At 43.5% G+C, this 25403-nt stretch overlaps 1 protein-coding gene across 1 annotated transcript in view; it reads right to left on the bottom strand.

Annotated features, from left to right (window-relative positions):
• Window positions 1–12894: 12894 nt before the first annotated feature.
• The window catches only part of MAOA (monoamine oxidase A), a 72218-nt gene continuing 59709 nt past the window's right edge, over window positions 12895–25403 (bottom strand). The window contains exons 10-15 of the mRNA XM_082681019.1: window positions 22116–22169; window positions 18266–18323; window positions 16686–16783; window positions 14179–14290; window positions 13911–13973; window positions 12895–13724 (exon numbers count right to left, since the gene is read on the bottom strand). Coding sequence (XP_082537145.1) covers window positions 13578–13724; window positions 13911–13973; window positions 14179–14290; window positions 16686–16783; window positions 18266–18323; window positions 22116–22169 — 532 coding nt within the window. The 3' untranslated portion in view covers window positions 12895–13577. The remainder of the gene's footprint in view (window positions 13725–13910; window positions 13974–14178; window positions 14291–16685; window positions 16784–18265; window positions 18324–22115; window positions 22170–25403) is intronic.

The following is a 25403-nucleotide window of genomic DNA, read 5'->3' as shown; positions in this document are numbered from 1 at the left end:
GGAGTAATAAGGGAAGAGAAAAGGGGCCAGGGTGACAGGAGGAGCAGTAGCAGAAAACGAGTGGCAGGAAGTGAGGCTGGAGAGAGTTAGATAGGGGCCAGATCAGGTAGGGAGTCTTAGGCTATACATAGTAAAGACTTTGGCTTTTATTCTAAGTGTGAAGACAATCCACTGGGGGATTTCTAGTAGGGGGGTAGGTCTGACAGATGTTTCCTAGAATCACTCTGTGGTGGATACTGTGGTGCACTGCCCACATCCTACCTTCAGGACTGCTGCCCTCATTCTCCCAGCTGCTGGAAGCTGGGAGGCTGTCAACTCGTGGCTGTGTCCCTTTCTGTGGGCTGAAGAAAGCCCCCAGGCCCAAAGATATGCCCCTTCCTAGGGGCAGCCCACATCCAATGACTGAGCAATGAAGACGTACAAAGGACCATCCCAGCTTCACAGCTTCCATGGGATCAGCTGATGCCTCTGTTGCAATTGCATCAGAGTTCAACTTCACTTTCTGCCCCGCTTTGCTTCCTTCACTCCCTCCCAGGTGTTGATCCCAAGGGCACCCTCCAATAAACTTTGTGCATGCAAATCTCCATCTCAGTGTCAGCTTCTTGGGGAATCCAGTCTGTGACACACTTTGCAATGTGGAGTCATGTATAGGAAGAGGGGAGGCAGGAGGCTAGTTCAGAGGCCAGGGCAGTTGTCCAAGCCAGAGACTCTGGTGGCTTGGTCTAGTGTAGTAGACTGAAGATATGTATTAGATATCCGTGGACATCCAAGTGGCAATGTTGGGTGGTCTGTTCACTATATCTGTTACAGTTTAGGGGAGAGGTTGGGGCTGGTGATATAATTTGGGGAGCCATGGGATTGAGTGTAGAGAAATGTCTCCTTTCAGCATTTCTGTTATATATTTCAGGAGTTCACACACCTGGTTAAACAATCTGCTGCTATATTTAGGTATATATTGTCTGCTACCTCCCAAAGAATTTGAGACAACATCCAGTACATGTAAATATAAAGTTAATAAAACAAAAACAGAAAATCAAGGCTCATGCCAAAAGGAGTTGAGAGGTGAGCAGTCAGTGGATGAGGAGAATGTGGACACGGGGAAGGCCAACTGCTACATAAGTGGGGAATCCGAGGAACTTAGCAGGGACACCCTGACCCAGGCCTGAAATATAACTATTTCATATTGTCGCACTGGTGAAATATTACATCAGAAATCCTGTGGGATGGGGGTTTCTCAAAATACACATTCAACTCACCAAGTGGATTCCTAGCACATCTCACCCTAGTGTGAATAAGCTTCATCAAATTGTAGTCAACCAGGAATAAAATCTACTCTGAAAATGAACTTCTGGGCAACATCAGGATGTTGGGAGACCCAATGATTCCTCCTTCCCCATGACTTCCTGGGTTCCTCTTTCTGCCCTTCTCCTCCATGTCAGCTTTTCCTCGTGTCTCTCCTTGGCCTCCTCCTGGAGCCCTTTCAGTTGGTGACCTCCTCCTTTCCCAAGATCCTGCTGATGCCCAGAGATAAGCCCACGCACCCATGGTCAACTAATCTACAGCAAGGTTGGCAAGAATATACGATGGAGAAAAGACCGTCTCTTCGGTAAGTGGTGCTGGGAAAACTGGACAACTCCATATAAAAGAATGAAATTAGAATATTCTCTAACGCCATACACAAAAATAAACTCAAAATGGATTAAAGACCTAGATGTAAGACCGGATACTATAAAACTCCTAGAGGAAAACATAGGAAGGACACGCTTTGACATAAATTGCACCAAGATCCTGCTGATGGAGGGAAGAGGGTCCCATGTGCGTGCAGTGCTTCCCAGGGGCCAGCAGGGGGTGCTAAAAGATACTTCATGGCTCGGCCTCAGAAAGATGGGTTCCCTATTTGAAAGAGTTACATGAAAAAATGGATGGGTAAGAGAACTAAAATAAAGATAGGTGAGGGGGGGAAGACTGCAATGAGTTTGATTGGCTTTTTGTCTACCCAGCTGACTGTGACCTGAGAACCTCCCCCTGGGACTTGCCCCTGTGAGTAGTACTATTTCCTCTCCCTTGGGCATCCTTCCCTATTGTCAGCCTGGAGAATGTCTACGTTTTGTCTTCAGCCACTCAGCTCCAGAATATCTTTCTTCAGGAAGCCAAGGAGAGGAGAGTCATCTGGGTCCAGTGAGGGTTTTCCCCCGGGGCAACCCATCAAGGCTCTCAGTGCCAATCACACTAGAACACCTGGCTTGGTAGGGTGACCCAGACAGGTGAGCGGGGCAGAGCACAGGATCCCAGGTCGGGCAGGCAGGTGATTTAGTCGAGGTTCCATGGAGACTAGTGCAGGTGGATTCAGGGGCCCAGACCTCAGCAGGGGTATGAAAAGTCATATTCAGCAGGAGGGTGGGGAGGGTAGGAGATTGGCGGTGCCTGGGTTCCAGCTTTATCCCTGCTTCCTAGGGAGAAATGGTGAGAACATGGTAGTTAAGGTGCGCAGTGCAGACCACTGGCCTAGGACTGGGTCTCAGGTCCCGTATTCTCACGAAGGGTCTGCCTGAGGGGACAAGACAGAGGATTCCATGCCCAGTAGCCATCAGCAGTCCCCTGGGAATTCTGTGGGAGGCCTAGCAGCCTCTGCTTCTTTTGTGTGTGTGTGTGTGTGTGTGTGTGTGTGTGTGTGTGTGTTTGTGTGTGTACGGGTCCTCCTGCCTGAACTTGAAAGTGTGCCCTGCCCTGGATTAAGATTTGCTGCTGTTATTCTCTGCCAACCTCCCGAGAAAACTAGACTGAGGCTCGCTGGACACTTGCATGGCAAGCCCATCTTTTCCCCTGAACGTTCCCTGACCACCAAGACTATCGTTTCCCTTTGCTTACCCTGGCCATGCCCCTATGTTGCCTCTGCCTCAGGAGATGGAATTGTACCAGGCACAGTCTCCTTCTTTCTGTCTCAGGGGGACTGGCCATGCAGATCCAGTTTTCCTAGACATTGATCCATGAAGGATGTTATCTGCCAAGCGCTTGAAAGCACCCACCTGATGCTAAACAACCCTCATATTGTCCCAATACTGTCTTCTCTATTTACCTAACCAGACATATCTACTTTGGACAGATTCATGTGTGTGCCTGGGTCTGGGGGCGCAGAGGGTGGAGGAGAAGGTTGGCCTGACTTTGAGAAGCCAGGGGCTGCCCTTCCCGGGTGTGCCCTGTGTCCGTCCTAGCCCTTGAAGTGAGCTGAGGTGAGGCTGGATTTGTTCCTTTCTGTGCTTGTTAATTTTAATTTGTTAATTTTGTATTTCAGCCAGATACCCAGCTTCCCCTCAAGACTGGGCATGTCATAAATGATTGAGTGAAATAAATAATGAATAAATGCTTCTCACTTGGATTCCAATTTAAATCCAGGGAGCCCTGGTGAGATCTGAGGACTGGTCTTGTCAATTATTTCTTCCAGACTAACCTCCGGTTACTAATTGGCTCATTTAAATTCCTTCTTTTGAGGACATGTTACAATGGAAGTAAGATAATTAAGGAGCAGCAAACTTGAATTTGCGGTTGGATACGTTTGAAGCTATGTCATTACCATTATGATACTGGGCACCATATGAAATTGTGGTCCAGGGAAACAACAGTCAGTTTTAATCTTTCTCCTGCAAATGATGTTTCATAGTAAACTCTGAATATTAACGGTGATCCTTGATTCTTACTTGCTTATATCTCTATGTGTACCCCAAATACTAGCTTTAAGGCAGTAATTTCCAAACTTTTTCACATCAAATCACATAGAAAAAAAATGACTGTATTTGTATGGCATATGTTGTAAATGGATAAGGTTACTCCATGCCTGAAAGTGAGGAGCTTGAGGGCTCTAGGCACGCGAGACACATCCCTGTGCCCAGAGGGCTGATGGCCTCCAGATCTCTGCACACATATAACCCATTTGGGGTGGGACTTATCATCTGGGGAGACATCAAACATCATTTAAACAAATATGTAATTTTAAATCTTTATGGAGGGAAAGTAAAGATAAGGAATTATGATGGTGAATTGTGAGGAAGGGATTGTCAGGAAAGGCATCTCCTAGGAAGTGATATGGCATCGGTGACCTGAAGGGTTTAGCCAAGTGAAGAATGGAGAAAAGAACCTTCCAGAGAGAGGCAACTGAGACAGAAAAGGACTGGCTATGTCTGAGGATTTATAAGCAGAACTAGATGGCTAGAAGGTTCTGAGGGAGAGAGGAGGGATAGGCGAGGATAGGGAAGCAAGCAGGGGATAGACCAGGCGAGGCCTTGGGAACCATGATCCGTCACATCCAAAGTGCAACAACAGCTATTGAAGGGATATCGTCTCTGACTGAGGATCACATTTGCACTTTTAAAGAGATCACTCAGGCTACTGAGTGGTGTGGTTTAAAAAAACAAAAAAGAAAGAAAGAAACCAGGGCATTTTGATAGAAGACTAACGGGAGACGTGATAGTAGAGGAGAGAAGTACTTCAAGATGTATTTTTAGAAGTAGTAGTAATAACAGACCACAAACTGCTACTGCAGCTTCATTTTTTTAAATTAATTTTTATTTTATATTGGAGAATAGTTGATTTACAATGTTGTGTTAGTTTCATGTGTACAGCTAAGTGATTCAGTTATACATATACATATATCCATTCTTTTTCAGATTCTTTTCCCACATAGGTTATTACAGAATATTGAGTAGGGTTCCCTGTGCTATACAGTAGGTCCTTGTTGGTTATCTATTTTATATATAGTGGTGTGTATATGTTCATCCCAAACTCCTAATTTATCCCTCCCACCCATTCATTTTTGTTTTTGAGGCTATCACTTACTGTTACTAACAGCTTCACCTGCCTTATCCTATTCAATGCTCAGAACAAGTGAAGAGCTCCACTTAACAGGTGAGAAAATCTACACTCAATACCAAGATTCAAACCCAGGCCTAGCTGGCTCCAGAAATCTGAGCTCTTCACACTTATGCTCTCCTACCAAGGAGGGTGATTTAACCAAGAATCTGTTTCCAAAGAAAATTCTTAGGGCTAATAAATCAAAATGTACATGTAAGAATAAGTATTCTCAGTTCTGTGTCAAATCTAAGAACTACAACCAACATACTTTCCTGTCCCTGAGCTAAACAATATGAGAACGAATCAAAAATAACTTGGGGGCTTCCCTGGTGGCGCAGTGGTTGAGAGTCCCCCTGCCGATGCAGGGGACGCGGGTTCGTGCCCCGGTCTGGGAAGATCCCACATGCCGCGGAGCGGCTGGGCCTGTTAGCCGTGGCCGCTGAGCCTGCGCGTCCGGAGCCTGTGCTCCGCAACGGGAGAGGCCACAACAGTGAGAGGCCCACGTACCACAAAAAAAAATAACAGTAATAACTTGGCTACTTGTCCCAGGAAGTACTTGCTCCTTGTATACAAAACTTTGAACCAACAAAAATAGACTATTTATTGAGATGAACAGCTTGCTCATCAAGATCCACTTCAAGACCCCTGCTTCAGTGTGCCTACCAATCCTAAGCTATTATGTCATAGACTCTGCCAATCCAAACCAGTTTTCTGCCTTTCAAGACTGGCCTTAAAAATCACCCACCCCAAACTGAAACTTATAAACCCTATAAACCTATAAACTCTATAAACCTATAAACCTCTATAAACCTATAAACCTCTATAAACCTATAAACCCTGCCCTAATTTCTCCACTTTGAGACACTGCTGAGACCCTGTCAATGTGATATTCGCCCTTACAGCAGTGAGTCTCATAAACTTAACTTTGCTTGATCGACGTGTTTCCTGGTGGTCTTTTGGGTGGTCAGTGGTTGACAAGTGTCTGGTAGGAAGCGCTGTTACCTAAAGGGAGACCTGAGAAGAAGGTTCTCATAAGAGCACAGTATTCAGTTGTGTGCAGAATCTGAAAGAATTTGGATTAGAGAATAGAAATTTGGAGAAAGAATTTGGATTAGAGAACAGAAATTTCTGTTCTCTAGTTTATTAAAGGTGCAAAATTGGAGTCTAGTTTTGTGCTTACGTAAGAAAAATACACTTCTCAGGACCACAGATTCCGATCTTTTTGTATCTAAAAAGCAAAACTGGGAAATGGATATATTCAGGTGTGTGGTGGGGCAGGGGATGGGGCATTGGTGGGAGCAGAGGATAGCCCATATGGTTTTAAATCATTCAAAGTTCTACTTAATGCTCCAAATTCAGGTGCCTGAAATAGCAGGAATTTGAGGACACGCCAATACTGGCATTTAACTCTTCCCTTTCAAGAACATCAGGGCCCACGTGGTAAGCTGAATAATGGCCCTGGAAAAGATGTTCACACCCTAACCCCAGAACCTTATGTGGGAAAAGGGATTTTGCAGATGTGGTAAGTTAAGGATAGTAAAATAGGGAGATTATCCTGGGTTATCCGCGTGGACCCAGTGTAATCATAAGTGTCCCATAAGAGGGAGGTAGGAGGGTCAAAGTGAAGAGGAGGTGATGCGTTCATGGTAGCAAGAGATTGGGGTGATGTGGCCATGAGCTAAGGAATGCTGGCAACTTCTAGGAGGTGGAAGAGGCAAGGAATGGATTCTCCTCTGGAGCCTCCAGAAGGAACCAGCTCTGTTGACACCTTGATTTTAGCCCTGTAAGACCCATTTCAAACTTTTGACCTCTAGAACTGTAAGATAGTACATTTGTGTTGTTTTAAGCCACTAAGTTTGTGGTAATTTGCTACAAGAGCAATAGGAAACTAATGCAGCCCATAAAATTAAATGGCTGACATAGCAAAGGTATTCATGATGATTGTGAGAGAAGCTGATCTGCTCTCACTCCCTCTGGCCCACTTCCCAATGAACCTGACTTCAGGGTGCACATTATGGCCTGCTCTGCACAGTTCAACACCAGCAGATGGGCCCCCATCTGCACCTCCTGTGTTCCCTGGCCGATGTTGATACACTGACCCACGGTAGCTGGCTGAAGACACTTACAGGGCAAGCAGAACTCCTTTACTCATTTTCTTAATAAAATCGAATTCACGGCTAGACCTATTTGGTATCTATTTAGTCCGGGGTGCACGGTTTACCAGCTTAGATGTCGGTCTTTTCAGGGTAGAGTGGCTGAGGTTCTTTATGTTTAGCTCCACTGAGATCCCATAAACGGAACCTACAGGACTCTTAGGCATCGTTCAACATGTCAGGCACTATTAACCATACATTTTTTGAATTCATATAGCCCAGAATAATATAGGCTGTTTGGGGGACCTCCAAGTTAATCCCAGTACAATATAATGTGTAATCACAATTTTGACTCCCAGTGCTTAAAGAGTAGTTGCAGAAGTTTATTGCACCAAACGACTCCAAGTCAAACTTCCCCCCAAACCCTCCTTACATTCTGTCTCGCTAGGCTGTCAAGGCAGCTTTTGAAAACCCCTCCTTCTCTCCACCTGCACTCCAGAGACCCAAGTTGATTTTCTGAAATTTTCTCTTCTTCTCCCCACTTCCCTTTGCTTGCTTTTCCCAGATTAGTTCCCTACCCGATTTAAGGTAAAAGCCATTCCACCTCTCTCAGCTCACACCAATGTTCTTCCTTACCCATTACCGAGATGGACACAGCAGAGACTGAAGAACCAAGCAGTTCTAACAAAAAATCTTACTGGGAGATTAGGGCAGTGGAAAGGCTGTAGATACTAGACATTAATATTTTTGATCCATGTCACAACCGGAAAGTAAGAGAACCACAGGTAGATGTGTTTGGAGGAAATTCTGGAGGTGACGCCTCTTTAGTTTAGAGAAGGATGAAATTGTCTTGAACACTAGGTTTTCCGTTGGAAGGAAACAGCAGTGTTTGGCCAGAAGATGGCACTCTTTTAAAACAAATTTAGGCAGCCCTTTAGCACAGGGGGCTTGGGAGACGGTGAGTCCTAGTTGATAAAGATCTCGGAGTTCGGAGAAGGGCCAGGTAGAAGGGAAAAGATGACTGTAGGGGTGAACAATAGTCAGTGGAGCAAAAGGGATTTAACATTCAGCACTTACTGATGCTTGTTGTGGTTTTCCTTAACATTTAGCCATGCCATCTCCTGCAGTCTGAATGTTTGTATCCTCCCAAAATTCATGTTGAAATTCTAAGCCCGAAGTTGCTGGTATTCGGGGCTGGGGCCTTTGGGAGGTGATTAGGTCATGAGGGTGGAACCTTCATGAACGGGATTAGTGCCCTTACAAAGAGGCCCAGCAGAGATCCTTTGCCCCTTCCACCATGTGAGGACACAGCTAGAAGTCTATGAACCAGAAAGCAGGCCCTTATCAGACGTCGAATCTGCCAGTGCCTTGATCTTGGACTTCCCAGCCTCCAGAACTGTAAGAAATAAATTATTGCTGTTTAAAAGCCACCCAGTTTATGACATTTCTGTTATAGCAGCCCGAACAGACTAAGATACCATCTCATTATTTTTTATTTCCTTTCTCTGCCCTATGTAGTGTTCTTACCGATTTGCTCCACAGTGATGCTTATAGAGGTTTGAGGACAGATCCTCAAAACCTCCCCTTAAATCTCACGTCCTTCTAGAAACTCCCCTTGCATTCATAGTATCTCAGGCTTTCCTGCCATAGCCACAGTGAATGTGTTGGTGTCTACAGTAGGCTATGTTTTCCACGAGGTAGGCTCTATCTGTCTTGTTCACTGCTGAATCAGGGAACAGAGCCCTAAGTTCTGATAGAGGAGAAGAAATTCTTACTGTTACCCAACACCTTCCTTTGTTTCCATCCTGGTCCTCCAATGTCTCAGCCAGCTTCTCCTGGCTAAGGGCTATGTCTTGCATTTTTACCACAATCTCGGTGTAAAGTGGGCAGTGTGGTTTTAAAAAGTTAATCCATTCAATATTGATGTGCTGCTTACTAGAATGATATCATAGTCAGCAGAGATTAAATGCTGACAAAAGAGCTACAAGTTCTATCTTATATAGTGAGGGTGCAGTTTTTCTAATAAACTTTGGCACTGCTCTTATCATCATGGCATTGACACAGCAGAAGATAAGAATTGTCTTGGGATGGGCTGCTGGAAGGGTTATTTCTTGAGGGGAATTTCTGGTCTAAAAGGGCTTTTTTCTAACTTTTTCATCCCTATCTTTTTGCCCTTAACCAGGTCTTTCTTACCAATTCCCAGTAGTTTTACAAAATGGTTGCTGGTCTTGGTACTCGTTTTTCGGAAAATCAAAGGCATCCAAAAAGAATTTATCATTCACATGATGTAAAAACCAAACCTTGCATTTATTTATTAGAGACCTGAGAACAATTTGGACCTGTGAGTAAAGCCTTCATATGTTTTGCTCGGTTAGGAATCTTTTAAAGGAATTTGAATATAAACGTTCTTCTGAGGGGCAGATACTTCCCAGGTCAACCACAGTCCCTACTACTCCCTAATGTCTCATGCCTGCTGCTGTTCATTTTTAGCTGCCTGACTCCTGAAGACATTGGATTTTGGACTCCTGCTTATAAATGCACATTCCCCACACCTCCACCTTTAATCTTTCTATTAGTAACCTGTAGATGGGGCTCCTTCATTGAGACAGAGTTTGAATCATTTCCAGAGTACCTTCCAATTTTGATTTTTCTTCCACATAAATAGTGAAGAATACAATCTCCTATAACACAAAAATAGTGCAGAAATACAATCTTCTAAATGCAACTCTCTTACCTAATAGGGATATGTTCACAGAGAGAGCTCCATTCTACCTGTAAAATCAAAGCTCAAGTCCACAATATCTTTTACCTGACAAAGGGCAACTCTCTATATTTTTGGAGCATGTAAAGCGGATACCGTGGGTGCCCCTCTCTGGATTCCCCAGCAGCAGGGATTCCAGGTGGAGCTCAGTTCACAGCTGCAGTTCCTCACCCAAGGTAACACCCCTTCCTAGAGGGGGATACAGAGGCCAGACCCCTTTGCCTCAATGGGGGACGATCCTGAAGGGCCTCCCCAGCTCCCCTTTAGGATCTGCTGAGGCCCCGGCTGCAAATGCTTCGTAGGTCAACTCCTGCCCAATCCCGCCTTCTTCACCCCCTTATGTGTATTTCCTGAGAGCCATCCCCAATAAACTTTCTAACCTGACTCTGCATGTCAGAGTCTGTTTCTAGAAAACCCAACCTAAGACAAGCAGTGAACCGAGATACAGAAAGGCTGAGTGACTTGCCCCTGCCGTACTGATAGGCAAAGATAGATAGAATTCTGGCAACAAATGCATAAATCACATAATGTTGCTGTGAAAAGAATCCTTGGAAGCTATCAAAGGCAACCCACCCTTTTCCAGACAGGGAGACTGAGGCAGAGAACCAAAGCATTTGTTCAAGGAATCATAAGCTAATTAGGTGAGAAAGCTCTGATCAAACCCCACATTTTCCGTGGCCCAGTCGGGCAGACAATATTCTAGCATTTAATCAGCTCCCAGGAAACCTTGAAAAAAATAAAAGTCAAACTGAACTTTGAGAATTTGGAGTCAATACCAGGTGGCTTTTTAAGCCCATCCTCCACGGACAACGTCTCATTGTGACCTCCTGCTATATGAAGCCATTTAACCTTCAAACCATCACCTAAATAGAGGAGCCAGGTCTGAATCAGAGGTGACAGTGTACTTTATTAACAAACAAAACAGTACCACACAGGCAAAATCGTATTTCAATGGCAACACATACACACATGTGTACTCCCACGTGTAGCACTGGGGCACGTTTCAGACAGAACATTACGTGCCAAGTTCACAAACTAAACACAGTTCACAATCGTTCGATATTTTGTCTTCAGGCTAATATAAGTCCTTATTTAACAGCTGTGACAAAAAGGTTAGCTTTTCAAATCTCATTCTCAACCTTACTATGGAGTGAGGCTGACTCAGCCTTCAGAACTGTGAAGCGGCTGACCTAACAGGGCCAGGTTCGATCAGCTGCTTAAACTGACTTGAGTATCTCTGGGTGGAAGAGAAGATCTATGGCGTCTTGGTGCTGGACCACCTCGTGTATGTTGGGAGTCCTCAGCTCCAATTTCATGCCTAGGCACACCTGGGCTGGCCTTTATTTTTGATAATCTGTAGCTTAATGGGGCTGATCTAATTAGGATGAATTAATTGGTTTGCTAAAAAGTTTGAGGAGAGGGTAAATCACATACTCTGGAGTCCTTCAACATTTGAGACTTAGATATGTTAACAAGCTGATGACTGTTATAACCATTGCCAGTTAAGTTGAAGTCAGCATTTCCCAAAAGGTGTGTCAGAACCGAGTTATTCAGTAAGCAAACAGAAACAACTGAAATAGATCAGGGATGTGATTTCTCAAAGCAGTTTGGTATAAAATGCAGCAAGTCCTTATGTATTGGAGCATATCCAAGACAATACCGTAACTCCCAAGTTAGCTAAAACACTTTTCAATTGCAAGGTAAAGAGTGGCAGAAAAATCCTGCTCTTTGCTTTGAGGATGTAATATTGGATTTACAATAAGGTTAATTATGTAATAAACTTGGGTTGGCTCCTCTGGCAATGTTTAATTCCCACTCGATAAAAAATAGACAGCGGATTAGATTGCGTTATGGGGAGATAATGGAGATAAAAAGGATATGAAACAAAATACTGAATATGGGAGAAGGTAGAGGCAGCAGACTCACCAGCTATAAAACAACTGGGTGACATTTAGTACAGGGGCAAAGACAAGGGTATCACTATTAAAAATGTCATCATTCTACTATAAACGGTATACTCTGATAAAAGTATAAAATAATCCAGATGCAGAATGATTGACCTGATTAATTTTAAAAAAGGAATTTAATCTAGCTTATATAATAAATGTGTGGAAGTAGGTCCATCAAAATTTTAATTGATTTAAAAATTTTGGCACATAAAGAATAAGCTTCAGCTAGCTAGAAACTTCATTTAAAATGAAAGGCCTCATTCATCAATGATGCAGGATAAGGTATTACTGGGTATCTACCACCTGGGTAGCTGAGTCCACAGAATCTTCTCAACGGCTTTATTTGATCACACCTGTGTTGATTTTTCCCAGATATTTATATTAAAAAAAAGATACTTTATGGCTGAAACCTTTGGAAGGGGTTTTTAAAAATCTGACAGTCTTTTTTTTTTTGGCTGTACCTCAGGGCTTGCGGGATCTTAGTTCCCTGACCAGGGATCGAACCCAGGGCCCCCGGCAGTGAAAGCACCGAGTCCTAAGCACGGGACTGCCAGGGAACTCCCCTGACAGTTTTTAAAATGGGAGAGATAAGAGGTGAGCACTGTTCTGAGCCCACATTTCTCCTAAGACAGAGAACTTAGTCTTCATTTATAAAATCACTCAATTTCATGTCTTTTATAAATCTTAATAACTAAGGCAAGTGGGGTTATAGTAAGAGCCCTCATTTCCTTTCAGTATTTGATAGTCTTGAGAAATAACACTCTCAGCACCCCCTCGATGCTCTTAGCTGAGTGTCCCACGGAGCCCAAAGCATTTATTTTGAAAAAATTAGTGTTCAAAGCAGGCCCCCCCCAAAAAAAGAAAGAAAGAAATAACAATCAGAAATTTGTCATGTATTTCAGTACTTATTTGAGAGAAATTGGCATGATGGTATTTACTCAAAGGTAACCATGTTGAAGACATGTTTAAGTTAACAGATCTACCTAATTTTACTATGGCTGTAGAAAAAAAAATATGCCACTAGGGGCCTTCAGAAGGCCAGGGTGTACCTGAAAAAAGGAAACTACAGTTTCCCTGGAATTGGCAGAGAATGTTATGGACAACAAGCCAAGTCTAGCCACCTTCCAGGAGGACGAGAAGAAGCCTATTGCAGTCGGTCTCACGCAGAGCGAGTCAGGGAGGCCTCCTGGGGGACACTCTTGCCACTATCTGAGTCTGCTCACCTGGGGAGCTACAGACAAGTCACAGCAAGTCAATTTATGCATTCTACCTTGGTAAACACTGTCCTCTTTAAGAAGAAAAAGAGGACAAATACAAACAAACCAGCACGAAGCCTAGATGTCTAGAAACTTCACAGGAATTAGAAGTGGTCAGGAGATTCCTGAGGCAGCTGCCCACAAGATGTTGTCCCCTCACTGGTCTGAGGGCCTGAATCCTACCTCCACTGCTTTCCCTCATCCAAAGTGGGAGCTGCTCACCTCAGGAAGCTGTGAGTCTCTGGGGTCTGCGCCTACACTTCACCCTTTGTTAAGGACTTCAAAGGACAGTCACAGGCTGGGCCTTAACCTACTCGGCCTCTACAGGGAGAAAGTTAAATGCTTCACTTCTGCGTTCATCAGACGTTTTGTGTTAAAGGGGAGAAAAACAGGACACAGAAATTGTTTCTTATGAGCATGTCAACTTTAACTTCTTGAAATTAAGAAATTGATCACAAGGTTATCTTCTACCAATCAATACGAGCTGGTCTATAGACAAATCACAAGATGGAGTTTGATCTTACGGAAATTAAGGAGGTGATACACTGAGATAAAACTGAGGGGTTAAATCAGTGCGCTTAAAAATGATCCGATGACACAGCCTTTCAATTTGTCAACATTTTGCTTTTGATGATGCTGGGAAAGAGTAAGCAGAAAGCATGAAGCTGAAACTTCAGCATCGGGTCAGCAGCCTGAGTTTGCACGCCGCAAACCACAGGGCAGTTATCGATGTGGAAAATCCGACGATCTTCAGCAGGCCTGTCACGGAAGGCAGGTTCCTCTCCCAGAAGGTGTGGGTGATTTCTACAGCTGGAACATCCTGGATGAATGAACATAGATCTTTAGCAGAAAACTCTTACATGGACAAGGAGGGGCAAAACACATCTGTAAAATCAGTGCATGGATCTGCCCTGGAGAGTGGCATCTACAATGACATCAGAGGCTAGAAGATGAGAGATTTTTACGTGCAATTCCTGGTCTATGCAGACGGAGCTGCCAAACTTACCTCTGATTCAGGTTCTTGGACCCATATGTCTTTCTTTGCCACCTTCCCCAAAGCGTTCAAGACCTGAAAGAAAGTGGCCATGGTATTATGAAATGAGGTTCTGTAGCTTCGACAGATTCAAGGCCCTGCTGGCCACAGATGAGCCTCGTGCGTGGAGTGAGGGGCAGAGAAGTGGACATATAGACCATCAGTGGTAAGATCTGGAAAGACCAGATGCCAACTATGTTGCTGGACTCGGGAGGGAGGGTGACTAGGTTTCCTGTCTTACCTCTCTAGCTGCCCGTTCTCCGGCCTCTACTGCTCCTTCCATGTAACCGCTCCACTGTGTGGCCGTCTCCGTGCCAGCAAAGTAAATCCTGCCCACGGGCTGGCGGATCACCCTTCAAGGGAATAGAGAGGTCACACAGAGTTACCTGGGAAGGTGCTGAGGATCAATGAGCCAATCACTGCCCTCATCTACCCCGCAGAAGACAAGGAAACTCTCAGATTGTTTCCAAAACTCTCATGCAACTCAGCCAAAGGTGAAAGGTTCCTCCTTGTTTCCTGGGCCTGCACCGAAGGATCTGAACTTTCAAGCCAGAGACAATCAGGCCGTCAGTTCGTCAATCACTAAAGGTGATGATGACCTTTTTCTAGCCAGCCAGAATTAGAAATATAAGAATGTGCATTAAGATCACACTCAGATCTATGTGCTGCATGTTTCCTGTTTGCAGCCCGTTCTGCTACCTACAGTAAGGGGTGAGTTCCTCATGAGATCACATCTGACTGCAGACCCCAGCCATGCAGATACTCCCAGGGTGCCGGGAGGAACCATGGTGGTGAGTGGGAAGACAGGGAGAGAAACTGATTTCTAGCAAAGGAAAGACCCGAAGGATTATATGTCTATCTCCTTAAAAAACAACCTCTAGTGGGCTTCCCTGGTGGCGCAGTGGTTGAGAGTCCGCCTGCCAATGCAGGGGACACGGGTTCGTGCCCCGGTCCGGGAAGATCCCACATGCCGCGGAGCGGCTGGGCCCGTGGGCCATGGCCGCTGAGCCTGCGCGTCCGGAGCCTGTGCTCCGCAACGGGAGAGGCCACAGAAGTGAGAGGCCCGCGCACCACAAAAAAAAAAAAAAAAGAAAAAAAAAAGAACAACCTCTGGGAGTTTGGGGTTAGTAGATACAAACTATTACATATAGAATGGATGGACAACAAGGTCCTACTGTATAGCACAGGGAACAACAGTATATTCAATGTCCTGGGATAAATCATAATGGAAAAGAATATAAAAAAGAATGCATATAAGTGCATAACTGAGTCACTTTGCTATACAGCAGAAATTAACACAACACTGTAAATCAACTATACTTCAATTAAAAAAAAAAAAACTTCTGTACAGTTAGTTTCTATGGATCTATCTAGAGACTGCCTGAGAGTAGCAAAATGGGCCTTCTCTTATGAAGAGGTCCTAGTGAAGAGACCCACGGAAAGGTTGGGCTGAATGAGCAACTGTCACCTCCTACCTTGTCAGCTTTGACTCCTGCCACGTCTGCAGCCACTTTCATGAAATCTCCTAAACCGTTGCCTCCGCCCCAAAGGCCTTCACCTCAACCCACTGTCACGCCTTTTTCCAACTCAGAAATCCTTAGCTTCAGCTATTCATGACCCTCATCCCATCTTCTAGACTCCAGAAGCACTCCAGTTCATCAATACAGTTATCCCTAACAAAGGCTATTCATTCTCAGCTTGAGATCTGACACAAATAGCCAATACTAACTGCCCTTTGGAAAAGGAATTGTAAAAAGCACCCAAGACCTAAGTAGATTTTCCCATGAATCATTTAATCTTTCATCAGATATTGATGACTTTCACTGAAATACTGCACAAGTCTAAAATGATTGATTCTGCCATAAACCTAAAATTGAACTAAAATCATTGCTTATTTAATAATTCAATCAAGAAAAAACAAACAAAAAGCTCATGTAAGGTAAGGGTTAACAAACCCTTCTTCCTTCTCTGTGGACACACGTGACCTTGAGTTAACCTTCTAGTTCTGTTCCTCTAGAAACCTGATGAAGGTATAATGCCATATATGTTGCCAGGCAGCACTGCCCGTGGTAAAAATGGCTCTCTTGCATCCCCACATTGGTAAATTGTATCTGGGATGGGAAACTGTCATGAATTGTAAAGATCTGGGAAGAGTCTATAACTTCGGGCTTTCTTGAGTGTGGTACATCTTGTAACTGGGCATGTCCCTTGCGGGGACCCTGGACACTGCCTATGAGGCTGTTATAAGAGACCATGGCTCCTGTGGCGCATGGGGCTTCTAAGCTAAGGTGAACTCTCCCATCTTGCACGCATGTCAACTCCCTGTGAGTGAGGATGCTTCCCCGTGAGGAGGAATGTCTGATGCTGCTCTGCCGGCAAGACATGTTTAGCCCATGTCCTTCTATGTAGACTGCTGTCCAGGAGCCTAGAGTAGCTGTGCGAGACTAAATGTTTAGTTGAGCTCGAGAAGGCCCCTTGGAGGACACTGCAGCTTGCAGAATTCTCACACGTAGCGCCAACATCTGAAATCCTCACCAGTGCTCTACGATTATTTTATGTGCTGTCAGCTACTGTCCTAAGTACGGACATACTTCTTTTCCTATGGACATCCAGAAATATACAAACTATCTGGGACATTAGAAATAAGAATGCTGATTGCTATTTTTTTAAATTCCCATTGAGCTTTGCTTCTCTATTTCTAAGTTTGGCTCACGCCTTGTATCAACCGGTATAGCGTCTGGGTAGTACCTTCCGTACTGAGTCATGATACCCGGGGGGAAGTAGGCCGTGTAGCAGCCCCCGGAGTACTGCTCCTCACACCAGTTCTTCTCTTCATAGTGCACCGGCTGCAGTTAAATGGGGAGAAAATTTCAAAGGGAAGACAAAGCTGAAAGGCCACCAGTCAACAATAAAGGCTCTTATGTACTTTGCTTTAACAGAAAGTTTACATGAAAAAAAAAGCAGCACTGCTCCTGGGCTCTGCGACCACGTGTACTAGAATATTTAGTCGCCTTCTCACGGCCACCTCTTCCTGTCTCTCATTTACAGATTCAAGGCATGTGTATGTCTCCTTGTTAGAATCTGCACTGCTTAGGAATCTTGAGAGATGAATCTTCTCTACCTCCAGAAAGAGGGACTTTAAATGTGGGAAGTTAATAAAATATAAGGAAAGTATTCAAAGACGTTGGATAGCTACAGATGATTAAAATCCATGAGGATGAAGATTTTAAGTGTTCTGTGAGAAATAAAATTATAGTCTGTACCAAAAAAAAAGCAGCACCGTTTTTCTAATTTAAGGGGAAACACGACAGTACCAAGTAATGGCCTTTTGTGAGGTACCAACTGACAAAACGTGTATACTTTGACTTTCTCAACCTCTTGCCCAGGAGAGACGTGAAGTATTCCAATATCTGGAAGACAGGGCATCTCCATGCAGATTCTGAAGTCTTTAGGACCCCATGAACAATCAGGTTCTGGAAAGGTCTGCTCCAATCTCCGCATTCTCTAAATAACAGACTTTACTTCCCCATCTACCAAGGCATTACTGCCGGAAAAAAAGGGTGGGAGGGAGAAGGTAGAAGAAAAGCACAGTGTCTAAGAAAAAGGCTTTTTTCAGAACCCCTTCTCTCAGCTGGAAACGTGAATGATGGGAATCCTGCTAAAAAGGGAACAATTAAAGATGAAAAATGTTTCCCAAGGGACATGAGAGAACCTTCTCTGATTTCCCTAACACATTCTGCAAGTTTATTCTTTGAACAGTTCAGAGATAATCCCCTGAAAGAGCCCCCAGCTATCTGGTAGGGCCTTTAAAAAGAATTTCCTTCTCATAATTGCTTTCAGTGGTGGATTGAAAGCACTGAAATTTCTAAATGAAGTGTGAATAGAGTCTTCAGATAGAAAAACAAATTAGTATGACTTTGACCTGGGCAGAGAGTCCAGATTCAGTCTATCTTATCAAGCATATACAAATGACAAAACAGCTGGGATTTTATTTTGCAGCAGTCATTTGACATTGACAAGAGGGCAGGGCCTCTGTTCTGGGAACTGATCTCAATCACCCTGGAGATAATACCTGTAGCTCCCGCCTCTCATTACAACTGGCTGCCAGTTATCCAGTGAACATTTAAACAGCCCAGGAAACTGCTGCATCAGAAATTGCATGCACTGACAGCAGCTTTTAATGGTGTTTTGTGATTGCTAAAGTTAAACCTCCAGTAAGCATATTCCTTCTCTTCATAACACTGTCAGGAAACCAGAATCCGCTTTGCTTTACCACTTAGAGCAAACAGAGCAGAACCTGCTAGGGATTAAAGCTGGGGATTTCTTACTTGTAAAGCTTCTTGGGATCCTAGCACTTTGGCGTACAGCTCACAGATTTTCCTCTTCCTATAAAAAAGAACCAAAAAATGTTAAGGAAGTAATGACTGATGAGTACAGAATAAACACAATGAGTTCCAGGGCTCTTGCCAATGAACTAGATTTATTAAGGGAAAAATGAAAATCAATGGCCTTCTTTATGAACAGTTCCATAAATCTCTGCACTCAGATTAACTCTTTTCCTGAATACAGTCATGTGCTTTGAAGATGCAACAGAATTTTTCTTCTCTTTTACATTTTTGCCTCTTTCACTACCTAATACCATATCTATTCAGTTAAAATGGGGAAAATGAGATGAAATTCAGTTTTAGGAGTTGATTCTAAGTCACTTTTCTGGAATATGTAAAATTCTAAAATAATCTCTTTTACAAGTCTATAGTAAGTATGATGGTGTCTTTTAACTATCCTATATTTATGTTTGAAAGATCTATGAACATATAAAGCTCATTTAATCTTTTTTTTTTTTTGCGGCACCGCATGGCACGTGGGATCTTAGTTCCCCAACCAGGGATCGAACTGCACCCCCTGCCGTGGAAGTGCAGAGTCTTAACCACTGGACTGCCAGGGAAGTCCCCATTTAATCTTTTTTTTTTTTTTTGTGGTACGTGGGTCTCTCACTGTTGTGGCCTCTCCCGTTGCCGAGCACAGGCTCCGGACGCGCAGGCCCAGCGGCCATGGCTCACGGGCCTAGCTGCTCCGCAGCATGTGGGATCTTCCCGGACCAGGGCACGAACCTGTGTCCCCTGCATCGGCAGGCAGACTCTCAACCACTGTGCCACCAGGGAAGCCCCCAATAAAACTTTTTAAAATAGTGCTCCAAAATATTTTTTACAGGCTAATAAGCAACTGTAAAAAAAATATGGCAAAGGGTTTAATTCAAATCTGTAAGACAAGCATTAGAAGCTAAAGAGACAAAAGGCAAAACAATGTTGAGCTGGGAAGAAAGGGGGGAAGGGAAGGTTATAGTTATTAGTAATAAACAGATTTTAAAAGACGCCAATTTTGGAATTCCCTGGAGGTCCAGTGGTTAGGACTCTGCACTTTCACTGCAGGGGGCCCGGGTTTGATCCCTGGTCGGGGAACTAAGATCCCGCAAGCCGTGCAGCACATCCAAAAAAAAAGATGCCAATTTAATGTTGCCAAGTTATATTAGAAAATATTTTTTAAATGTGTCCCCAATCTCTCTGAATAATGTGAGACAAAATGTAACTTTATAAATTTATCCAAATGCTCACACTTACACCATTTATACAGCTCCTTCAAGGAGCTGTTCATACTACAGATCAATAATGATAAAGGAAAGGCAGAACTGGAAGAAGTCTCAAGACTACTGTCCACCTGACTGTCTCTCTCTGTCTAATCCAAGCCCCTCATTTCAGACATGAGGAGGCTGAGGCTCAGTGCACGGAAGAGACTGGCTCAACATCACTCAGCTAATTAATGGCAGGTCGAGGGTCTACTCTCCTGAGCATCCCTCCTATAGTAAGTGCTCAATAAAAACTTACTGAATCAAAATCCATCCTCAGCCAAGTATGGTACCATCTTTCCTATGCTACGATAAGATAGGTGACTGATTCTTACCTACTTTACATGAGTGTTATAAGAAATAATTCTGACATTTTGAGTCAATTAGAAAACAAAAGTATTGACAATCATTATTCTGAAAAACTTAATAATGCTTCACTTATTTTCAGTATATAAAAAATAATAAAATCTTTGTTAAAAGAGTGAACCTTAAAATCTAATCAACCTACTTCATAGGCAATTTTTCATTCATGAACAATAAACTAGTAATAATAGAAATATAAGTCATTATTTACTATACTTCACATTATTAAATGAGTCAAGGATTAGCTCATACAAACACATCAGGAAATTATCTTCTCCATCCCTTCCTCCCATTAATATAAAAATTTTTTAGAAAAGTTATATAAGATAAGGATGTTGGAGCAATGCACTGATTGATTAGCTGGACTCTAAAAATAACACAACATACTTTACTTTTTTTTTAAAATTAATTAATTAATTAATTAATTATTGGCTGCGTTGGGTCTTCATTGCTGCGCGAGGGCTTTCTCTAGTCGCAGCGAGCAGGGGCTACTCTTCGTTGCAGTGCACGGGCTTCTCATTGCGGTGGCTTCTCTTGTTGCAGAGCACAGGCTCCAGGCGCACGGGCTTCAGTAGTTGCAGCACGCGGGCTCAGTAGCTGTGACTTGTGGGCTCTAGAGCGCAGGCTCAGTAGTTGTGGCGCACGGGCTTAGCTGCTCCGCGGCATGTGGGATCTTCCCAGACCAGGGCTTGAACCCGTGTCCCCTGCATTGGCAGGCAGATTCTTAACCACTGCGCCACCAGGGAAGTCCCAACAGAGCATACTTTAAATGATGGCCAAAAGAGGTCATTGTGCAAGTTGAATTTACCCACTGGTTTCTAAATCTGGCTGCTCATCATAATCACTCAAAAAGCTTGTTAAAAAATACAAGTACTCGGGCCCCACCCCTAACCTACCAAATCATGATCTACCAGCCTCAGAAAAATTTTCCAAACATTCTTTGGGAAATGTTGATGCAGTTGGTCCTGAGAACCATTACTTTAGTCAATGACATTCGGAGTTTTAAGGGTTTTTGCCTTATAAAAATTTTGAGAAGTTTAGCCACTATGTGGAATCATAACCAAATGTCTACATCCAGGCTGGTATTTATTTTACTATTAATAAGGAGGGAATGCAGGAAATCCAAAAGAAAATGTCAAGCTTAGTGTGACGTAATGAAAAAAAGCACACATTCGATGCTATTTTTGACTTTGTCAGAAGCTAGCGGTGGAGCCTTGAACAAATCATTCCCCATCACTGGACCCCCAAATTCTTCCTCTATTGAGTGAGTAGGCGAACAACAAAAGGGTTCCCCCTTCCTGACATCAAATCTCACGGCTGCTCAAATAAACAAATCCGTGTGCAAACGTGGGAACTTCTGCGGCCTTTCTCTGACTTGCAAAGTCATCAAAGTAGCTCTCAAAGCAAGGGCTGCTAGTGGATTTGCTGCTTAATTTTTAAATCAAATGCAGAGAGAAGTATACATTTGCCTGCGTATTGGCTTTCTTCAAAAGCTAACAAAGGATTTAGGGTTACCCTAAAGAAGGGAAGCCCAGAAATGTCCAGAGGCAGCCCCCCAACAGCCTAATGAGTGTTTCCAGGTAAGAGTTCCAGGTAAGATTTTACTTGAACAAAGGATTCCAGTGCAAAACAAAGCAAAACGAATACAACAAAACAGAAAGAGAGAAAGGGAGAAAAAAAGAAAAAAGCCATTGTCCTAAAATAATTGTTTTCTACTGGGAAGCTCTTGGGAGAAGGGAACATCAGAGCTGTACCCCAGATAATCAAAGGAGCATACTTTTATGTATACAAGTTGGAATAGGTTGGAAGACCTATGTATAGATTTGCTTTTCAGAAAAAGTACATGTCAGAGAAACTTGGAGAAAGACTAATGGTCTGGCAAGGTGATTGGGACTTGTCCTTTTAAGCTTTATTCACAGCTAACTTTTTAAAATGATTTTTCTCCATCCATTTACTGGGAAAGCCTACCTCTCAACCACTGTAAAATGAACACAAAGATGTGACACTAAATTGATACAGGCATATGGGCAAGGACTGAGTCAAGGGGGCGTAGTGAAATACAAAAAGGTTGATTTGTTGAGATTTTGAGATTAATGAATTATTGCATTTTTCGTAATGCTGTTATCCTGTTGTTAGTGCAACAAGCACAATATAAAGCTAACCTTTTATACGTTTCAGGTGTAAATACTTACCTTAGTTCTTTATGGACTTTAGCAAGGCGGTCAGCTTTTCGAGCAAGGATGAAGCTGGAGAGAGAGGTTACATTTGAACGATTAGGCAACAGTGGTTTATCTTAAGAGCTGTCTCTTTAAAGTGTTCTTGCCTCCACCTACTCAGCATTAATAAACTCTCCCACACCCTCCCATTATTTCCCTCTACTAGAGCAAATGCCAGACTGTCTTCATCTGCCTCTCTGTCCTCCCTGCTAGGCTGTGGGATCCTAAACAACAGGTCACCTCCTACTCAATATTTTACCCCCAAAGTTTAGCACAGTCCTTGGCATACAGTAGGAAATGAACTGTCAGATGAATTAATGTTGCTTTAAATGATTATCCTGGTAATGACTGTTGCTGTCTGCCAAGTACTTGATAAAAGCTGGAAAAACAAATATCAATAAGTGCTTGTTGGGAATTCCCTGGCGGTCCAGTGGTGAGGACTCTGTGCCTCCACTGCAGGGGGCACGGGTTCGATCCTTGGTCGGGGAGCAATGAGATCCCGTATGCCACGAGGCGTGGCCAAAAAAAAAAAAAGTGCCTGTAGTGGCTGCCATGGTGGGCCACCCAGATCTCTCTTCAGGACCAAATGCTCATCACCCTCAGCTCACAACCAAACCCCTCCCTAGCAATTGCACTCTGTAGCAGAGAACTGCCTGGTGCAAGGTCCCATCCCTTCCCAGAATGACTGGCTCCGGAGTGTGGTGGGTACCAAAGCCCACCCCCTCGTCTCAGTGCAGACACCTCTGGAGGGCCATCCCCCCTCCAGAGTTTCCCAAAGGATGGCTTTGGCCTCTGTTGGGGCAACACCGGAGCCCAGCCTCTCCCTCTGCTCAATCCTGATTCCTTCCCTTCCCCCCAGGTAGCGGTCCCCATAGCAGTTCCTGAAGAACCTCCTGCACCCAAATCTCCATCTCGGAGTTGGCTTCCTGGAAAACTGGCCTAGCATAGTCCTCAAATTCAGTGGCTCAGTAAAACTCAGTTATAATCTCTCTGCTTCCCTTTAATCAAATAGATTCTATTTATTATACTGATATTACTAATTGCATGTATATTTTAAAGAATTGAATTGTGACAAGAAATCCTTAGTTATGCTATTATTAGAAAGCTTTCAAAAAATCCAAATGAGCTAAAGGACAATGAAATTATTTCTCCATTTAAAAAAAGTTTTAAAATTGTATTTTTTTGTTCTAGACCGAAAAGACAAGTAGATCAAGACTGAAAATGTGAGGGCTGAAAACAGGCATTTCATCCTCTCCCTCAAGCCCCCCTCCCAATTAAACTGTTCTTCAATTTGATTGGCAATTCCTTTAGAGTTGTTATTCGAGATCATTCTGCGAAGCAAAGATACAAAGCTGTGGACTGTTTAAGAAATTTGAACCATTGAACTTCTGGGGACATAGTCATGATTTTGGTTGATTTAACTAACACTTTATGTTGTGGCTTGCTGGTAATGATTTTAGTTAAATTTTAGGTTTCTGCAAGAATCAATCATTTTAGACTTATGCAGTATTTCAGTGAAAATCACCAACATCTGATAAAAGATTAAATGATTTATCTGAAAACCCTTTTAGATCTTGGGTGCTTTTTACAATTCCCTTTTCTAGTGGGAAGCAGCCGCATAGCACAGGGAGATCAGCTCAGTGCTTTGTGACCGCCTGGAGGGGTGGGATAGGGAGGGTGGGAGGGAGGGAGACACAAGAGGGAAGAGATATGGGAAAATATGTATATGTATAACTGATTCACATTGTTATAAAGCAGAAACTAACACACCATTGTAAAGCAATTATACCCCAATAAAGATGTTAAAAAAAAATAAAGGGCAGTTAGGTTTGGCTATATCTGTCAAATCTCAAGTCATGAATGAAATAACCTCTTTGATCTAATTGTAACAACGGACAACTATCATTGAACTTCCTTTGGTGTTTTATTGGAGAAATTAAACATCCTGGCTTTGGGTTGGGAACCTTTCACAGCTCTAAAGTACAAGGTCCTTTCTAGTTTCCAAAAGGCACTAGTTATCACAAACAGTGCTGGGCAATTATACCACCCCTTGTCTTCAAGGCTTTCATTGCCTAGAGCAAAGAGCAGGGTAGAGGCAATATAGCTTCAAGGCAAGAACAGGGTGGAAGCGATTGTCCAGATAAAACAGATCAGAGTATCACTTTCTAGGAGCTGCCTAAATAAGCCCATTACCATCTAGAAGGCTTCTGCAATACGTGTCCTTGTTAAAAAACGTAAAGAAATGCTGGAAGAGCAGATGCCGCAATATTTAATACCCAGGGCAAGAAGAACATCAATATTCTTTCATCTATAGTTGGATTGATCTTGACCGACAAGTCTCCTGAAACCTCTACCTCAACCTCCTGCATTTCTTTGGCACATAGAAGGAGACGGCAAACTGCCCAAACAATCTATGTATTTTCTTGCCCAGGGGGGTCAGAGATGAACAGGGTGCAATGTTCCTATAGTCTTTACATTGTGAGCACCTGCCCTTACCAGGGAGGCTGGTGCCATTTCTTATATTTTACAGCCAGAGAAGTGGTTATAAAATGTCTTGTTGGCAGTCCAGTAGCATAGCCTTTTTCTAAGTCCCTAGGGTCATGGGTCTGCTCCTTTTGATTTTGTAATTTCCCTTCGGTGATGCAATGCACATGAGCTCAACTCTCCTCGGGGTGAAGGGGAAAACCACTGGTTTCTAAAGTCACTGACTGCTATAGAAGTTGTGCTCTTTTATTGCAATGTGGTAGAATAAATAGCCCTTTTGTTTGTATTGCTTTGAGGAGGACTAAAAGACATGGCAACTGGGAGGCTACGGCACTCCTTAGAAATCTCTTTGTGGGAGCTCCGATTCCCTCTCTGGACCCCTAGTCTCCAGAGGGCAGAGCAGCTGTGTGAGGGGATGGTAGGAGAGAAAAAGAGCTCTCCTCTTCCAGACACAGAACGTTGCCCTGGACCATCCCTGGTGAAGTAGCCATAGAGTGACCTACTGGAAAAAGTGCCCTACGCTCAAGGCCTGGTTCTCCTTTGAACTGCACTTCCTCATTAGTCATCCATCTTATCTCCCAGGGTAATAATTAACATATTTTTCTTCACTTTCTTTTTTTTTTTTCTTTGGGCTGTGCCACACAGCTTGTGGGATCTTAGTTCCTCGACCAGGGATCGAATCCGGGCCCTCGGCGGCAAAAGCGCGGAGTCCTAACCACTGGACCACCAGGGAATTCCAACAATTAACATATTGACACTTGCTAGGTAGTGATGTCTAGA

Source organism: Grampus griseus (genome assembly GCF_964374135.1).
Source record: "Grampus griseus genome assembly, chromosome: X".
Classification (NCBI taxonomy): Eukaryota; Metazoa; Chordata; class Mammalia; order Artiodactyla; family Delphinidae; genus Grampus; species Grampus griseus.
Note: the sequence above shows the minus strand (reverse complement) of the source record. Positions and strands in the feature narration are given on the sequence as shown.